This window comes from Gymnoscopelus braueri, assembly GCF_963280865.1.
Source record: "Gymnoscopelus braueri genome assembly, chromosome: 20".
NCBI classification, from domain to species: Eukaryota; Metazoa; Chordata; class Actinopteri; order Myctophiformes; family Myctophidae; genus Gymnoscopelus; species Gymnoscopelus braueri.
In genome coordinates, this window is record NC_137622.1 from 25,847,016 (window position 1) to 25,867,015 (window position 20,000).

General features: G+C 43.8%; 1 protein-coding gene across 1 annotated transcript in view; it reads right to left on the reverse strand.

Moving 5' to 3' along the window:
• fgfrl1a (fibroblast growth factor receptor like 1a) overlaps positions 1-20,000 on the reverse strand; it is a 79,034-nt gene that overhangs the window by 33,688 nt on the left and 25,346 nt on the right. Inside the window, exon 3 of the mRNA XM_080416419.1 lies at positions 17,466-17,738. Within this exon, the coding sequence (XP_080272545.1) occupies positions 17,466-17,738 (273 nt within the window). The remainder of the gene's footprint in view (positions 1-17,465; positions 17,739-20,000) is intronic.

The window sequence follows — 20,000 nt, forward strand, 5'->3', positions numbered from 1 at the left end:
TGATGACATCGTGGATCTCAATATACTGTACAGTATGGACATAGAAGGGACAAGGACAGACAGATACAGAGATCTCCATATATGGGACGCAGACAGACAGATCTCCATATATGGGCATAAAAGGGACACAGACAAGACAGACAGGTACAATTGCAAAACCAGGTGGGGCATGCATTCTCAACTTGCATCCTTCCGGAGCAGGACTATATCTATAAATTCACAAAACCTGTGTCTGTCCCAGGCATAACTCGGGCACTGTCTGACAGTTTTGACAACATAAGGGTTTCCCAAATCTACATTTTTGGTGGATTGGCTGCATGGTAGTGGGTACCCACGGGTACAACGGGTAGTCTGACATGTTTTAATTTTGTGCCACAGCCATGGTGCATTTGGTTTGTTAGTTTGTGTATGTTGTACATGCTGTCGCTGTTCCTTGACATAGCACACGTAACAGTGCGTGATGTCATGTGTTGTGAGCTTGTAGATAGATCTGTTCTCTTCACAATTTTTTTTGTTTTTAAAGATTTTTGCCTATAATGACAGGGATTGATTATTAATTGGTTATTTTATTAAAAATTATCCATTATCTGTTGCACCCCTAAAACAATGTAGTGACAGAAAAAAGCTCTATATAAATTGTCCCACTACTCGGACTCAAAAGACAATATACATTTGGAAACCTGCAGGGAAAGTGGTGTACGCACACTTATTGTGCTTTATACATTTGGCCCCCAGTCTACACAGAGTAGCCTGTGAACACGGTGCAACAGCGAGCACACTTGCTGAACAGAAGTACTGAGATCTCCTCTGAATGGTGAAGTAGACAGATTCAGAGAAAGAAAGTCAGACAGATACGCAGATAGATAAAGACTGTGAAAGGAGGGGGTTGGGGGCGGGGTTGTAGCTGACAGGGACTTAACTCTGCGGCTTGTTCCCGTCATTTAACAACGTGTCTAACATCATCTTCACTTCCTCAACTCAAGCCCCCCCCCCCCCTCTCTCTTTCTTTCCATTCACTTTGACAGCTTTGGTCTCCTCGCCAAGTACAGTGCACAACAGAATGGAACTCTCTCTCAAGTTTTCACGGTGACTTAGATCTAACCAATGGTGACGTGAACCTCTACAAACCCACATAAAAGCAAGAGCCTCTTGTTTTTTTTGGGCGCCGAGAGAAATTGTCTGTGGACATGCCGAAATTGCCTTTTATGAAACCATGGCCAATCTGGTAATAGCTGAAAAACCTCAAGTTGAAAGGAATTAAGGACACATCAAGTTTGGTGTGGAGGACGAGGAGGGGCGATACACAAACACACCATGCACACAAAAAAATTAAACAAAGTGTCAATGTGCAGACACACATGCACGTTTGATTGCATACAGAAAATGCAGGCACGCGCAGACCAGCGCTGAAGGCATACCTTAATGGAGACATGCTGTATGTTCTTGTGTATAGCACACAAAATAAATCTGGTGCATGTTTGCACGTGCACTTTTACATAATGTTGAAACAGCCTAATCGGGGGAATGCGGAAGAGTTTGTGCTCTTGGGAGATATCTGTGTGTGTGTGTTTTTGTGTGTCTTTGTGTGTATCAGTTTTCAACACGCTGTCACCATGATCAAACTGCACTCTGATAGCACAGGCGCCGGAGCACTATCACTGTTTGTCGAAGAACTACAGGGAAAACTGCATACCACACACACAGAGCGCTTGATCACCTGATAGCCTAAATACAGTCTGTGCCATAACACCATTTTCTATTGCAGATGTCCTTGGCTTTAATGTTTTCATCTTACATCTTTCACAGTAAATCCTAACTCTGAAACATTCACAGTGGAGTCATGTTAAAAGTTGGAAAATACTAGCCTGATAAAGTTTTGCTTTATCAACACTTCCTGGCTGATTGCATGACGGAGATACGGCACAGTGGAAGCTTTACATACAAAGAGCTTTGTCTACCCGCCTCTTTCAACCAGCTATCACAACACAAAACAATTCTGTATAGGAAAGACCGCTGTATCGAATTCAGATAAAGGTCTGCCTTTATATCGCCGGAATACACCGCTGAAACTGCGATAAACCTTTTGATAAACTGGAACAAGTTTTTGCCACGCTTGCTGCTTTTTTTTTATCATCTGAAGGAATGCACGTTTCTTTTTTTCTCTTTCTCTCCCGTTTGCCCACTTGTTGTCAGTAAAATGAGATTGAAAAAGCCAGATGTAACCGGTAAAAAAAAACACACACAAAAGAGGAGACTAAAAGCGGGGATCTGTGTATAAATTCAGCCCCCACGTCCTCATTAAGACATCAAAGGGGTTTGCTAAGTTACGGGGGCCTTTTCACGACCAACACAAACGCATTCACTGAGGAAGAAGTAGCAACGAATGAGAGAAGAAAAGAGGAGTAAAGAAAAGGGAAGGGTGAACGAATGAGAGAGAGCAACAGAGAAAGAGAGGGAGGTGAGCGTCGAATGCTGAAGAACCGGTCTTTGGCTTTGATGATGACGATGGTGCGAGGGGGAACCAGCGAAAAGCAGACAAAAGTTTCTAAAACTTCAAAAGAAACCTTTTTTTTGTAGCGTGGGTTCTCGCTCTCTCTCTCTCTGATTCTTTCATTCTTTTTTTCCTGCCCTCCTCTCTTCAAACATGTCTTTTGCTAATTGCCAGGCCTGGTTCCGCCCTTTGCACACACTCTACTCCACTCAGGTCCTTTGAGGGGGAGGGAGGGGGGGGGGGGGGGTCTTCTACAGAGGTAAGGTCTAATAACCACCTTGGAGATGGACAAAGGGGGGGGAGTGACAAAACCTCAGCCCTAATGAGAAAAGACTTCTTCACCGTACCAGCGGAGTCGTCAATAGACTGGCCTATTATAGAGTAGCCTATTCTAGACCTTTGTAATGAAGAAAGAGTGGTTGGTGGGCACATGTAGTTCTATAGGAATTGTGTGTGTGTGTGTGTGTGTGTGTGTGTGTGTGTGTGTGTGTGTGTGTGTGTGTGTGTGTGTGTGTGTGTGTGTGTGTGTGTGTGTGTGTGTGTGTGTGTGTGTGTGTGTGTGTGCATAACGATACAGAAGGAAAAGTAACTGTACATGGTTGGGTGTAAGAGAGAGAAAGAATGACAGAGAGGTTTGCACTGATGTTTATATGATGTATCTGTGCCTGTGGGTATGAGTATTTTTATGTGTGTGTGAGTGTGAGTGTGCGTGCGTGTGCTTGTGTGTGTGTGTTGCAGCCTGCTGAGGGTAACAATAGTGAGCAGGCCTAATCCTCCAGTGGGTATAATGGCCACTAAGCTGTCTATTCACCAGTACATGGATTCACCGCTAACTGTTCTGATCACACACAAATGCCCCCTGCTCACCCTTTCACACACATCAACACACCTCCTTCCTGCCTTCCTTCCCTTTCTGCTTTTACTTCTGTTCAGTTCCCTCTTACATCTTTTCATTTATTGGTACAGTATTATTTTATATTCAGCATTAGCTTAATGTCTCTCTCTCTCTCTCTCCATCATTCCTGTACCTGCACCACCTTCCTGATTTGCATAAGCGTTAAGAATAGTGCTCCATTCATCTGTTTAGAAACAGCTGGATGAACCAACAGAAATGTCCTATTTCCATCATTATTCCCACGTCCATGTTTCCATGCTCTTTTAATGATGCAATCTTGTTGCGCCCAGTTAAAGACAATATGTTAGTGTTCCTGGCCTGGAGTCTACCCAGCCAGTGAGGAGCACCATTGGCTGTGGTTGTAGATGTCAGGGATAATGTTTTTGCCATAGTTAGCACATTGTTTATTGTATTTTTCAGTAATATGCTTTGTAGCCTATATTTAAAGTTTTATTGTCTGCCCTCTGCATTTTTTATTTATAAATAACAGAAATGTAATTTTTATGTATATGTTCCAGTGTTCAATCCCATAAAGACAATTAAATAATGAATTATTTGCATGACAATTAATCATCATGCAAAAATGTAATGATTGTGACAGCCCTAGCCGGTGTGTCTGGCTGAGCAATGGGAGAGATGGGTTCTGAGGACACTGAAGCACCTCATTCCTATAGACTTGTGGAGGGTTGGGGGTCTTCCTTCACTTGGTGTGGTTGTTGGAACATGTTGCATAATGCAGTAGTTCTCAAACTCATAGAGTTTAGTTTCACTTGGACTTTGCTGATAGCTGTCAGCCAAAGAAAATCCACCCTACGACAGAATGTCGTTGGTCCACAATGGTCCTCTAGCACTCGGGATAAGAGCAAAGGCTAAATGCCTAGGACAATTCCTGTGTGACTCAATGAGTAGAGGACGGTGCTAACAATTCCTTTCCATGTGCAGTTTAAGGTGAATTGCATGACCCTACCAATACCAGATTTAGGGGCTCTTTTTCCCGTGTAACATAAGGTGTATAGCACGGCGCTAACACTAGCAGAGTCAGGGGGTCCTTTTCCAGTTCAGGAGGTAGGGCATGTGGATGTCAAAAATGGTTAGTCAAGGTTTATTGTTTGCTATTCCAACTCTTGTGGTCACCACTCACCAGGGAGTTAGTTAGTGTACACAAGAGCTTTCTGTAGAAAAATTATAATAATACCTGTCAGACGTTCAGTAACATGATCATGAGAAAGTAAGCATAATATTCATTAAATGAAAGCAAGGAGGGTCGACATTTCGGCTATCTAGCCTTCATCAGTATGATGAAGCACACATGCACACGGTTGGAGGAGTATGCAGATGGTGTATGCAGATGCACCACAATGGCACACATAAATACAGAGACACACATTATTGTATAGTGCACACATGCACACACAGCACAGCCAGTGGCTGAGAAGAGGGCGATTTGGAGAAGGATGATAGGAGTATGAGGGGTCAGTGAGAAAGGGAGAATTTGGGAGGAAGGGTTAAAAAATAAATAAGACGGTAGAATGACCTATTATTATCAGAGGAGGAAGACATGGCTAGAATGGGAGACTGCCACATGAAAAGGGAAACAGGGAGGTAGGTAGAAAGAAATAACAAGACAGCGATGGATGGGGGTGCTGTGAGAGAGCGAGGGAGAGAAAGTGCAGTAGAGGGAGTAAGTGTGTGAGAGAGAGCAGGAGAGAGAGAAAGAGAGGGAGGGAGGAAGGTAGAGAGAAAAGAGATGAAAGGACTTTCCCAGGAACTCATTTAGTAAAAATGACGACTAATCCTTCTTAGGCATTGCCCGGCCACACATGCACACATGGCACACGCACACGCACACACACACACACACACACACACACACACACACACGCACACGCATGCACACTCACACAGGCCTCCTAGGGCTGAGACAAATGAGTGTCCACTTCAGAGATGAGAGGCCAATTCAGCGTTACAAATTAATAAGCCAGCTAGCTAGCAGGGAGGAAAGGGGTGGCAGCTGTTGCACAAGTTCCCCTTAATGCATTTTTCCTCCGTCGTTCCTACATTACTACTGGATATGGAACCACCTGGATTTAAACCCAGGTCTCGCCGCATGGGAAACCAAACATCTAACGGCAGAGAATGCAGAACATACAGTACAGTACACTGTACATAGTATTATATTGTACCTTGTGGTTGTCAAAGTGAGGTCCAGGGACCCCCAGGGTTCCTTCTTACAGAGGTCTGTAATTGTAAGTTTACAAATGGAAATATACACTTACGGGTCCATTTGGTTCCATTTGTACACTCTCAAGAGTTCAGTCAGATAACTCACGAATAGATTGAACCAATATTATAGACCGAATATATATTGAACAAATATATAGAATGAGAATAGAAGTGTGGATGTGATATTTTATCTTGGCGTTCAGGCTCTGCTATATTTTTCTCCCTGCTCAGCACAATTTAGACAACCATCATTATTAACCAGGGAGATAGATAACAACCCCCCATGGGGAACAGACCAATAGCAGAGCCCACTTGGCGGAGCTGAGGTGGTGGTGGGAGCAAACGGCGCATGACAACAACCATAACACACAAGCGGAAGGAACGCAGACTTTAGGTGAGCTTAAATAACCCGCCCGATTGGACAGCGCATTGCCACGTCAGTGTAAGACGTATGGGTCTTGCATGACGCTGTATACAGCCACATATTAATGAGCATACATGTAACCTCCCGAGTGTATGCTGCCTGAACTAACTCGCAGGCTACGTATCATTTATGTAGGGTCCATAAAATGTTAACGCTTGAGAACCACAGGTATATACAAGTAGACCAATATGGCTGAAAGATCGATAGACGTGTTTGGAATTGAAGGTAAAGGAAAACACAATTTCAAAAGGACATCTTGTCAACCTTTTTGTTTTCGTCTTTTGCCAACCCGTTACGACATGGAGCTCAAGCACTGGCTTTGTTCCTCTGAGTCAAAGGTTTGTCATCCATCAGATTCACAGGAAGAAACGGAAGCCGTTTCTCCTCGACTTTTACTCTTTGTCCCCCCCCTTCTCCATTCTCCATTCGTCCATCTCCTTTCCATCTCTTTGCAGGAGTGAAACCAGGCAGAACGAGAGGATGTGGGATGGACGGATAGAACCAGCAGGCGTGAAATGGAGGCCAGGGCCCCTGGTTGGTATGAGAGTGCGTGTGTCTCTATCGCTCTGTTTATCTGTGTTCATGCTTAATCCATTCAATCCGGGAAATCATCTGTGTCAAAATGATTTTAACCATTATTTTATACTTTGGCTGTATTCAAAATTAGCAGATCTACAAGCTCATGAGCTTGTAGATCTGCTATTTTTGAAGATAGCCAAAGTATAAAATAATGGTTAAAAAACATTTTTGAAAATCTTTATATATATATATATTTTTTTAAGCTGACATTTTTTACTCAAATCTTTGCTTCTGGGGGGTCCCTGGGACAATATTTTTTGAGATGGGGGTCGGTGGTCAAATACATATCATTTTGGGGGTTCTTGACATGAAAAGGTTTGAGCACCACTGATATAGCAACGTAAGTTGTTTTCAGAAAATTGTTAGGATTTAGAAGACATTTGTAGAATCGGCCTCAGGTCTTAATGGGTTAAGACAAGTGGGTCTGTTTCTGCATGTGTCAAAGGAAAACTGGCTACATAAACATCACATGTAAACACGTTATATCCATAATGCATATACATGTGTGTGTGTGTGTGTGTGTGTGTGTGTGTGTGTGTGTGTGTGGGGGTGTGTGTGTGTGTGTGTGTGTGTGTGGGTGTGTGTGTGTGTGTGTGTGTGTGTGTGTGTGTGTGTGTGTGTGTGTGTGTGTGTGTGTGTACGTTTATGCATGTGTCCGTGTTGTTGTTTTGTCTGCCTTCCCCAGGGCTCAAGGCGGCTGCTTTTGAAACACAACTCTATCCTCCTCCATCCCTCTTTGTGAGGGACCAGCATGTTTACTGTCTGTGCTCTGTACACAGCAACAGTGTTAATGGAATATTGTACTATACACCCTGATTTCTGGAGACAAGGGGCATCCTATTCTGCACTTTGTTTGACCATAGCCTTATTCCAGTAATATTCCGGTGTTTTTGCCAAATGTATTATCCTCTGGAAAAGTACTATAGGATTGCCAAAACAGCAATACTGTGTTATTGGTGATCTCACTGCTAAACCTCAAGTTGAGAGACACTATTATAAATAAATGTGAAGAAAAAAAAAAGGTTTCCTATCCTAGTCCCAGCGTTTCTGAAATATCTTCATGTGAAGGACCCACAAATTGAACATATTTTTGGGCCAGTGACCGGCCCCACAAGAGAAGATTTTTCTGTAGATTAGATTTAGTAGAGAATTCTACAGCTGTCTGTACAGTACAATGGAGATAACAGTGTAGAAAACTGTTACTCATTTTGCTCGGGAACCCCTGGAACCCCCCTCAAGGACCCCTGGGGGACCCCAGACACCACTTTGAGAACCACTGCCCTAGTCCAGTGGTTCTCAACTTTTTCAGGCCGCGACCTCCAAAATAATCATATTTGAACTGGGGGCCGCCCAAAATTATCATATTTGAACTAGGGACCCCCCACCCTGACAAGCACTTGGAATGTAGGAGTTGAGGCATTCATTTAGTTTGACTCGGTTCCACAGACAAATATTGTGAAAATAGCAGATCTACAAGCTCATAACGCGCGTTGTGAGCTTGTAGATCGGCTATTTGAATTTGTTTTGCCTCTTTGGCCAATGTTTGACCAGTTTTTATAGTAGTTTGTTGATTACTTTTGATGCAGAGATTTTCTATTTCATAACTTTTTTTAAAGGTCTTAAAAGTCCTTAAATTGTCACTTTACTGTCATCTGGGGACCCCCCCCAAAAATCACGCGTGGACCCCCCTGGGGGTCACGACCAATAGGTTGAGAACCACTGCCCTAGTCTACCAGTTGGTCCAAAGCAGTGACGTGGAGAGAGCTGGTGCCTCTCCATGCATTTTTCTACCATTACACTGAAAGCAACGTGCAACCTGAGAACTGGCACTGAAGACTGGCTGTGGAAATATTAGTCCACAAAAAACACACTTGCCACGCACGCACGCACGCACGCACGCGCGCGCGCGCGCACACACACACACACACACACACACACACACACACACACACACACACACACACACACACACACACACACACACACACACACACACACACACACACACACACACACACACACACACACACGGTTTGGCTGGTATGTTTGCGTGCATTTTGGTGAGTGGAGAAATTGGAGGGATAGAAGGATGGATGGACAGACTGAGGAGAGAGATATTGGTCTGCAATGTGATCCGTTGTATTAGTTTTGGCCCAAAAACAGCTGCACACTTTCACACTTGCATCACCCTCAATATGGATTTACATGTACTTAGTTGCGCACTGGTGATGCGCTCTGAAAACAGCCAATCTACAAGCTTACAACAACGAAGCATATCAAGACCTTAAAAAGAAAGAGGGAGATTAAGTTAGTGTGAATGAACAAGTCAATTAATAATAGTGAAAATGTACCAATTTTGACACTTTCAATTTTCAAATAAGTGCAACGTGGGTATGCGAAAGTGATAATGTCACTATTGAACAAAAGCAAACATATAACACCAAAGCAGGATTTGAATGCAATTTCCATCAATTTGTATTGTGTACAAATGTAACCAAATGGATCTGAAAGGGTTAATTTGGTTACATTTGTACACCAGGCCAGGCTAGGACCAGGCTGACAAGTCTTTGCATTGGTTCTGCAATGCATTTATTTTTTTCCACCCAGTTTTTAGCCTCTATATTGAATCTAGACGTGACAAGACCTATCGGTAGGTGGAGATCTCCGATCGCCTGGCTACACGAGACTGGATTGAGTTGCTGTCCTGAAGTGTCCTCCCAGTTCTCTGTTGGTCCCATTGATGGTGATAAAAGATGCGAGGTTCGCAGAGAGCTGTGTGCGGTAGATGTGCTGGCAGGGAACCACCTTAACATCTCCAGTCTCCACTCTTCTGAAACTGGCCTCTCTCGCGTCATGTCATTTTTCAAATTCAACGTTATACGCTCATGCCGTTATTTATCGTCCGCGGATATGACAGTGATGAATGCAAACCAGGCAGCGCAGTGACGTCTCTGCAGTGATATCTCTTTCTCCTTCTGACGTTTGCTCTCTTTCTTTGTTGTCTCGTCTGTCTGTCTGTCTCTCCGGCACCGAGCAGATGTGGGCTGCAGTGCGCCTCAAGCCTATTGGCCACCGCAAGTCACCACAACAGTCATTTACAAATGGAGGGACACACAGAAAGAATGCATGCACACACACACACACACACACAGACACACACGCACACACACACACACACACACACACACACACACACACACACGTAATCCAAGATGCATGCACACACACCAGTATAAGGTAGTGTGGTTGCGCATGAGCGTGGGTGCACAAACAGACGTGTACCGTAAAACTTGCATGCACAAGCAGACGCTCACCTAACCACACATGATATTGTACTCCCACCACACACACACACACACACACGAGCAAGCACGCACACACATACACACACAAATGATTCCAAACCACTTCCTTCCCTCTCAGACATGGGTTTCCAGCTCTGCTCCAGAACCACTCCTATTGTCATCACATCTGGTTTAACTATAAATCTACTGCCATTCACGCTGCCTCACAGCCTCCCGCCAGTCACCAACACACATGGACACACAGGGGCCTTTTAACGCAAGGGCTTATATGGGCTGGAGCCCAGGGGCCCCAATTGGCTGGCAATCAAATAAATAAATAATAAAAACAAATACTATGTTTTTGTTGTTAATTAGATGTCTGGTCAACCGTTGCATTCCATTAATTAATTAATTAATGATCCATTCATTTAACACATTGACCGCCAGAGGTTAATCTCATAAGGCGGCTTTCCATATACATGGACTTACCTAGCCCCACCCCACACCGCCCACCACAGCGACGGTTTCCACTACAATGAAGTGGGTAGAGTGGTGTGTAAGTGGTACTAAACTGGTGCCTAAAAAGTACCCAGTCTTGGGTAGGTCTGAGCTGGGCTAAGCGGGGCTAAAGCTGTGACGTATAACGCTGCTGCTACTGATTGGTCGGCTCACAGCTGTGTCTGTCCACTCAGGTCTCTGTAAAATGTAAACACTACGGTAGCAGTGTTGCCATGTCCACTTATTATAAGCGACATTGGGCTTATTTTTCTGTAAAGTTGCTTGTAAATATTGGTAGTACTTTTACTCCACTACAATTATCTGAAAACGTATTAGTTACTAGTTACTTTTCAGATATAAATGATTACATTATAAAACATACATTAACCACTTAAGCCCTATTTTATACCCTAACTATTTTATACCTAATATACCTATTTGAAAATAGCCGATCTACAAGCTCACGACGCATCGCATCATTGTAGATCTGCTATTTTCAAACATTTTAGTACTTACTTTTGGTACCTTAAGTACATTTTGATACCAATAGTTTTTGGTATCTGGAAGTAATTCCAGACTTTCACTTGTAGTGAGTACTTCTACATTGCAGTATTGATACTTTTACTTAAGTAAAACATTTGAGTACTTTTTCCACCACTGCTTGTTTCTAAAATGTAGTTGATTATTTGGGGCTTGTTTCCATATGTTGTTGAAACCAGTGGTTCTTAAACATTTTCATGTCAAGGACCCCCAAATTAATATGTATTTGTCAACATTATATATATATTTTTTAAATAGCAGATGCACACACTCACAATGCGTCGCATCGCTACGCGTTGTGAGTTTGTAGATCTGCTATTTTCAAATAGCCGTAGATAGTCGCTTCTTTTGGGATTGTTTTCATAGACCTGATTGCTTATTTGTTTCTGCTAAACCTGGCAACAATGAATGTGCGACGATACACGCTAATAATGTTTTTTATATAAGTGATGGCAACGTGTTTAGATACCACACAGGTCTTCCCAACAATAGCGAAGATTAAAGTCAGGGTGAACATGGCCAAATAATAACTTAAGAGCCAAACTAGCTCTGAGGAAGCACGCTAGCATTTAGGCTAACCCTGTAGCCTGAGGCTAAGTTGGTGTGTTAAAGAAAGGGGCGTTGATTTCCTTCGGGAGGGGAGGGGAGGGTGGGGATTTTGCGAGTGGGGACTTTTGTGCAATGGAAACGCAAGACATTTTGAAGCGGTGCGGTGCGGTTCTGGACTGTACTGGACAGTGTCGTGCTTAAGCTGTGATGGAAAGGCGGCTAGAATGTACTCACCAGTGCCAACGTTTTATTGTTGTTTTTAGTTTTTTTCACGTTGCCATAGACCTCGTTAAAATCCTTAAGATTGAGCTCTGCACTGTTTGTAAACATCGCGGAGATCTCCCTGCGTGTACCAGTCCAAACCACGTGTCAAACGGGGCATCCATGTTGTAGTTAGAACGGTTTAGGTTAAACAGTGATCAGCGAGGAGAAAAACTACAATCGAAGAAAATGGCGTTGCAGTGTGCGCTTTAGAATGGAGTTCTATGAGATCGGCAAAACGTGATCCCGAATAATTCCATTTCCGGTGGTGTTACAATGAAATGTGCCGTACTAGAAAATTGAAAAAAGGTTTTTTTTTTTGAAAAAAAAGGAAAAAGCACCACAGCCCGTAGGCTACGGGATCGGCGCTTTACAGTTGGATTTATCGGCCCGTAGGCTACGGGCCTGGCGGTGAGAGTGTTAAAGGTAGGGTAAGTGATATTTTGGGTTAAAACAAAAAGTTTTTTGTTAAAAGGTTAAAGCACTATTTTCTGATAGTAATCATTGCTATAGTGTTTGTTCAGTAACAGGAGTCTCCCCGTCTCTCCAGCTCTTTAATAAACAGAAAATACATTTTCCGGTAGGTGTCAAAATATCAGCCAATCAGGAGAAAGTACCCATTTTTAAGCTTCATTTTTATAGTGTTCCAGTTCCAATTTTGCCTGCTCATTTCTTAGTGTCATCACTTCCAATTTCACTTGTTTAATCTATATCCTGATTGAGTTCTCTATCCTGATTGGATAAAATTGGAAATGAAACTGAAACGAAAATGCATTTTCTGTTTTATAAAGAGCTGGAGAGACATGGAGACTCCTTTTACTGAACAAACACTCTATAGCAATGAGTACTATCAGAATATAGAGCTATTTAACACTTATTTTAACCAAAGAAAATCACTTACCCTACCTTTAAATTGCGGGACAAATTAGAGGAACAGCCAAGAACTGCTGTGTGCATACTGTTGTGATTGACCGACTAGTAATACTAATAATATCTGGAATTGATATAGCACTTTTCTAAGTACCCAAAGACGCTTTACATGTGTGTGGGGGCCAGGGGAGACTAGCGGCAAGGTTGTAGATCCAGTCTAGAGCTGATACGGAAACGGTCTGTGTGGTCTGTGTGTACAGTAGGCGGGCGCTAGACTGGATGTGACCACAGTGAACAGTAACCAGGCTTTCCACATGCACTGTAGAAAGCCTGGCAACGCAAGGTTAAATATACAGGAGATACACAATCTGCACGTCGTAGACTATCTGAAATGAATATGGTGAAAGGAACAATAACCGTGTTTCAAAATGTTGACATTGGTCTTAGCATATTGCTGACATTGCCCGTGACCAATGCGAGAGGAGAGTGGACTTTTTCAAATCTTTCCGTGGTGAGGGGGCCCACATAGACCCCGCAGCCCAGGGGCCTATTACCAAGTTAAAGCGCCCCCGCACGCACACACGCACGCACGCACGCACACAAAGAGTAAACGTTTTAGGAATCTTTTAATTTCCCATGCCATTGAATGACTGCCATTACAAAATACCTGACTTCACCGGCTGACAAAGGAAACTGCAGACCTTTAAAAGGCAATCAAATGCAATTAACCTCAGAGAAGAAGAAAAAAGGTGGAAACTGTGAAAATATTGATACAAATTCAAATGTGGTCAGGGAAAAATGAGCCGGGTCAGAGTGGGAGGAGGGACGGCCCGGAGAGAAATTGAGTGTTAATGGGAAAAAGGTGTCAAAGATATAGGTTGGCCAGAAATGGAGACATCAAGACAATACGATGCAGGTGTGAGCTCACTGGGATGAAACCATCATAGAGATATTAGTCCTGGACCACACAGGAGGGGAAGGGAAGGGAGGTGAGGGGAGGAGAGCCACGGAGGAGAGGAGGGGAAGGGAAGGGAGGTGAGGGGAGGAGAGGCACAGAGGAGAGGAGGGGAAGGGAGGAGAGGAGAGGAGAGGAGAAAGGAGGGAGGCAACAGAGGAGAAAGGGAACAGGGCACACATAAAAAAGCATAATCTTTGCTTCTAGTAAAATATGTAAGCCAGCAAACAGATTAAATATACAATGTTTTTTGCGAATGCTAAACCAGAGAAGGGACTACTACACGCACGCACGCACGCACGCACGCACGCACGCACGCACGCACGCACGCACGCACACACACACACACACACACACACACACACACACACACACACACACACACACACACACACACACACACACACACACACACACACACACACACACACACACACACACACACACACACACACACACACACACACACACACACACACACACACACACACACACACACACACACACACACACACACACACACACACACACACACACACACACACACACACACACACACACACACACACACACACACACACACACACAGTCCATTCACGCTTCCCATGTTCTGGACATAATTGGCCCTGCATATGGTTCCAGCTATGAAAACATGCAGAGACATGGCTGAAGACACCAGTACCTCCACCACTACTTTCCATACTAACTACCTCTCCAAGGAGACTACAAGGCACGCTTCCAGAGAGTTACACAAGGGGTCATCTTTGAAGGTAAACCCTTCCCGAGAGCTATTTGCTTGATCTGTACATGTAATGAGGCAGCCTCTTGCTCTTGTGTAAGAAATGATGAACAACTTTTTTCCTCCATTATAAATGGCCACTCTGCTCTTCACTGGCACTTCTTTTGAGCTTGCTTTCATTGTGTATAATTGTATACTGCTTGTATGGAATGCTAATGTGCAGATATTCTGTATGGTATGTAAAAGTATGTATTATAGGGTACATACAATACATAACGACATGGACATATACAGTACAAAGCAAATATCTGAACTGAACCGAACTGAATATGTGGCTTTTGGAGTCTCACGCACTGACAAAACATTTGAATGTTACGAAATGACTGAGAAGGACAGTTGTTGAATAATTCGAGTTTGTCAAAGTAGCCAACATGTACAGTAGATTCTAAAGGTCAATGGACATGTTTCAATCATCAAAGAAGCAAGATTACAACAAACAACTTAATTAATTTCATACGGTACCTACAGTATCACTATCTATCAGGATCTTAAATGCAAGCTTGTTTGCAATCTACACATATTTTCCCTTCATTTGTTCTGTTCATAAACAATGAAAATAAAGCGTGCGAGAGAGAGATACACAGAGAGACTATGTAGTTTGTGTAAGAGGAAGAGTGAACGACAGCGAGAGCGACAGAGATGAAGGAAGGAAGGAAGAAAGAGAGAGAGAGAGCGACAGACATGGAGAGAGAGACAGACTGGGAAAGAGAGACAGTCAGCAGCTGTATGCCTGGATGAGCTCAGAGGCAGCTGTTGCCATCTCCTCCACCCCTCCCCCTCCCTGCATCACCTTCTCCTCCAGTCCTCCCTCTACCAGGGTTCATTTTGACAGCATATTTAGATGTACTTTTAGTCATAGTCTTTTGAATAAAATTCCATTTAGTTGTAGTCACATTTTATTTAGTCATCTGAAATGTTTTAGTTTTAGTCTAGTTTTAGTTGACTAAATACCATAAGATACACGCACGCGCAACAAAGCATAAAATGACTCGTCTTAGTTTGACTGGATCTCTTCTCCACTAGTCACTCCCCACCATTTTGAAATTGTCAACATATTTAGTCATAGTTTTAGTCATCATAGCTTAGTTTTTATTTCGTTTTCATCAGTGAAAAAAAGGTAGTCGACGAACATTTTCCGTCATAGTTTTAGTCGACGATAATTAACACTACCCTCTACCTTCCTCCACCCCCTTCCTCCCTGCATCGCCAGCTCCTCCATTCCTCTTCCCTGCCCCGTGTTGAGCCCTCACCCCTCTCCCTCCCTCCACCCGTGTCTCCTTTGCTCCATCATCAGGTCTCCTCCCCTAATCTTCGACGTGCCAGCCTTTGCCTCTGCAGAGCTGGGTCTAGCCAACAGACTCTGAATGTGCTTACAACATACGTCGTGACTCGTGTTTGTCTACAAATTTAAATCAGATTATTTATCAGCCATCAACTGATAATGTTGGTGTGGTGACATGCAAGTGAAGCCAGCCTTTGAAGCACCAAGGCTGGGCAGACAGAGGATGGATAGTCAGCATCATTGGAGCTCTGCATGACCTCATATCTGACACACACACTCTAGGGATGGGACGATGATCGTTATTATCGTTATCGTGATAAAAAAAACGCTCACAATAATCGTATCGTGGAGATTTGAATTTATCATGAAATCGTCCTCCGTCATACACTAGGATGAATTAGCTTTTGTTGAGCTGCAAATTCAGCACCACTTAAACTCATATAATTGATAAAAACGGACCTGTAAAGAGCGCATTTGGACGCTCTTATTTCACTCTACACAAATCGATTTGCCAAAATAGCAGATCTACAAGCACGCAACATGAGCTTGTAGATCGGCTATTTTTGGTGAACGCTCTCTCCAGAATAGGGATGCTGGGGGTCCAAGTGGTTAACAAAAGTGGCATTTTAAGTTTTAAGCCTATTTTGATTATCGCGATGATATCGTTAATCGCAATTATTTTTGCCACAATAATCGTGATATGTCATTTTCATATCGTCTCACCCCTAACACACACACACACACACACACACACACACACACACATACACACACACACACACACACACACACACACCTCCAGGCATGTGCAGAGTGCAGACACACGCACACACACTAACGCACAAACAAAAACATCGACTGGCAAATACACACAAACACACACACAAACACACACACAGAGAAATATGTCCCCCAGTCATTCTGAAGATAAAGATAGAGCGGTTACCACAAGCATATGCACAGCCAGATTGTAGCCACACACACACACACACTCATGCAGACATCAATGGTACATCCAAATACACAGTGGGACACTCACTGTATAGCTACAGCACACTAACAGAACAACAAATGTCTCATTCATTACAAGACAGCAGGCTCGCACACGCACACGCACACACACACACACACACACACACACACACCACATGACGCCATGTCCCCCACACACAATGACCATAGTCAAAACACAAACATCTCATTTAACAAATGCCCCATTTATAATCATGCTGGCACACTGCCGTGTGGCGTGCACGCACCTAAATATGCATGCAGACACACACACGCCCATAGAAAACTATAGCTGCCTGACGGAGAGAGGAAACACTGCACCATTCTGTAAGCTTGATTTCATCATTAAAGGCTCATCAAATGAACCTGGCTAATTAAGACCCAACGAAGGAAAGAACAGAGAGGGAGAGGTTGAGAGACATGCTGTGAGGTGATCTTGTGACCGGCTTCCATGGATGATTGGCCCTCCACTGGTCTCTCTCTCCCTGGGAGAGTCCGCCAGACTGGGACTCATCATTAACTCCCTCTCACACACTCACTCACTCACACACACACATACACTCTTCTACTCCTTCATGACTCCACTGCATGTCTTCCATCACAGCCACTGTGTATTCTATCACACCAGTAACAATGGCTGGTCTGTGCATGCATACCCGTAACTACCTGTAACCAACCTGCGTCTCCCGCACGGGAAACCAAAACATCTACCGCTCAAGCAAAGGGGAATCCCCCCCCTTGGATAAAGGGAGATAGGTGCTACAGTATACACAGCATACAGTACATACACCATCTGTGACTCACCTATGACGATGAGGGTGTAGTTGATGTTGACACTCCCGAAGCCGTTTGTAGCTTTACAGATGAAGGTCCCGGCGTCATCAATCTCCACCTCCTTGATACGCAGGGCGTGCTGGAGCACCCGGAAGCGCGTCCAGCCGCTGTGGATGTTTCGGCCGTCTTTGGTCCACATGATGAGAGGTGGAGGGTCGCCCTCCACGGGGCAGGGTAGCTTCATGGTGCGACCCAGACGGACGCTCTGCCGGTGGGCCACACGCTCAGACACTCTGGGCGGACCTGTGGATGTGGAAATCGGATATACTTTTTACACACAGACACAAATTCTAGTTTAATTGTAAGAGTGTAGAGAAAAACAAAGCTGAGGGTAGAGGATGACATTAATTCAATACAGGTCTCGACATATGTGATTGACGAACTGTCCGGTTCTCTACCAGCATGATGCTAGGATAGGTAGGATTTCAGTTCCTCGCTCAAGGGTGAATTATTTATACCTCATAGTATGGGGGCGGGGGCTTTCAGGTAGTACAATCAAACCATCTTAAAAGAGTCCAGAGGGAAGCACGCAGATCCCAACAAAAACTTTTCAGGTGCTTAACAACAATACGTACATTGGAGGAAAGGAAGGGAACACTGTGCTCCCAGTAGAAAATATATAAAGTTTTATTAAAACTTAATACATTTTCTACTGGGAGCTATAGTGTGAGAACTTCCCTTCCTTTAATTAAACCATCTTAACAAGGATCTTTCAACATCATTGTCCAGAAGCTACATTCAATTTGACTTTTTACACAGAGAATTGCTGGCTTCCACAGAGAGGGCAAGAAACGCCAGCAGATCTGTCAGTTTAATATCTACCCAGAGAGATATTAATATTATTTATTTATTTTGGTCAGTAGAGACATGAAATTGAGCGTGACCTTGACCGGTTAGCAGCACGGTCGACTGAGAAACTACACACTAGACAAACATAGTGGGTGGAAAAGCTGCCATGACTGACTGACTGAAGGAAGGGAGGTTATGGGATGAATCGAGAGAGAGAGAGAGAGAGAGAGAGAGAGAGAGAGACAGACAGAGAGAGAAGGGGAAGGAACGACAGAATACGGTAGGGGAAGAGATGATGGGAGGGAAAAGGAGCGAGGAGAGAAGGATGGAAGGAGAGACGGGTGGGAAGAAGGGTGAGAGCCAAGAGGACAAATCAAGAGAGAGGGAGGATGGTACGAAGAGAGGGAGGGAGGGAACAAAATGAAGGGAGGGAGAGAACGAGGCAGGATGGAATTTAAGGGAGTGAGTGTGAGGAGAGAAAAGGGATGAAAGGAGAGTGAATGAGACAAAGACATCCAGGCAGATGGACACAGTGGTAGAGAGAGTCAGCACCAGTGTGCACTCACTGCATATCTCAATGAACGGAGGTTCCATCAGCTCCCTTTGAAATAAAAGGTTGCCCCCACGAGCGCCCCCAGTGGGTCAACGAGTAAGAGAGCATGCCATCATATAGATAAGGCTATTAAGCCCTCACAGCTGACCCTGGTTTGAATTCGCCCTGGGCCCTTTACTGCATGTCACCCCCCTCTCTCACAGCATAAAATACCAAAAACAAATCTTGAAAAAAGTTACCCTACTGTATAACCTGCAATATATATATTCTACCAGACTACAAACCAACTGCAAGCCACCACAGATGAACCCCCGCCAGCCATTTTGATTCTGTGTGTATGGATTTATTAAAACATTCAAATTGGCATTTCACAAAACAAAAACAACTGATTTATTCCCCCAACAATCTCACTAGTACGCCCTAAAACATACCGGTTTAACTCTTAACTAATAACAGTAGTGAAGATCTCTTACACCCAACCAGACCACAGTTGTTTGAACTTGCCAACATACCTTACGTACTCTTACTAGTGGGGCGAAGAAAGTTGTCCGTTTTGGCCTGAGAGTGGCGCTAGAGGAAAGGTCATGGGACCACTTAAAATTTAGGGGACCCCACCAATGGTTAGGGAGCATGAAGGTGCGCAGCAATTTTCATGGCAATCTGCCCATTAGATTTTGAAAATAGGCAATTTTTCGGGGGTAATAAAGTGTTGGATAGACAGACTAACCGACTGACATTTCCATCCAGAGAAGAAATGTAACAAATATCTATCACAGACTATATCAGATAAATCATGTGAACAGCCCCTGTAAGGTTAGGAACATGCAGGAACCACGCAGCTCAGCGTCGGCCATTCTGGTACTGGCTTATCTGACAGAAAACACAGTACAGCCTGGTACAGACACATTACATAAATGAGAACATGTTTTCAAATATTTGAAGTACTTGATTTGTCCACCCAGTCGACTGGTATTTTAAGATTCCAACAAAACAGTGCAACCTAATGGTAAGTCCGTGGTGTCCTTTCTACTTTGTCCTTGTGAAGAACGTCCAAACGCTAAATGGCAGATGGCACTGTGGTTGTATATATAACTTTTGCTATATGAATTTCACATTAGTGATACATATGGTGCCTTTAATGCAAAAATAATATGTGCCTTTCT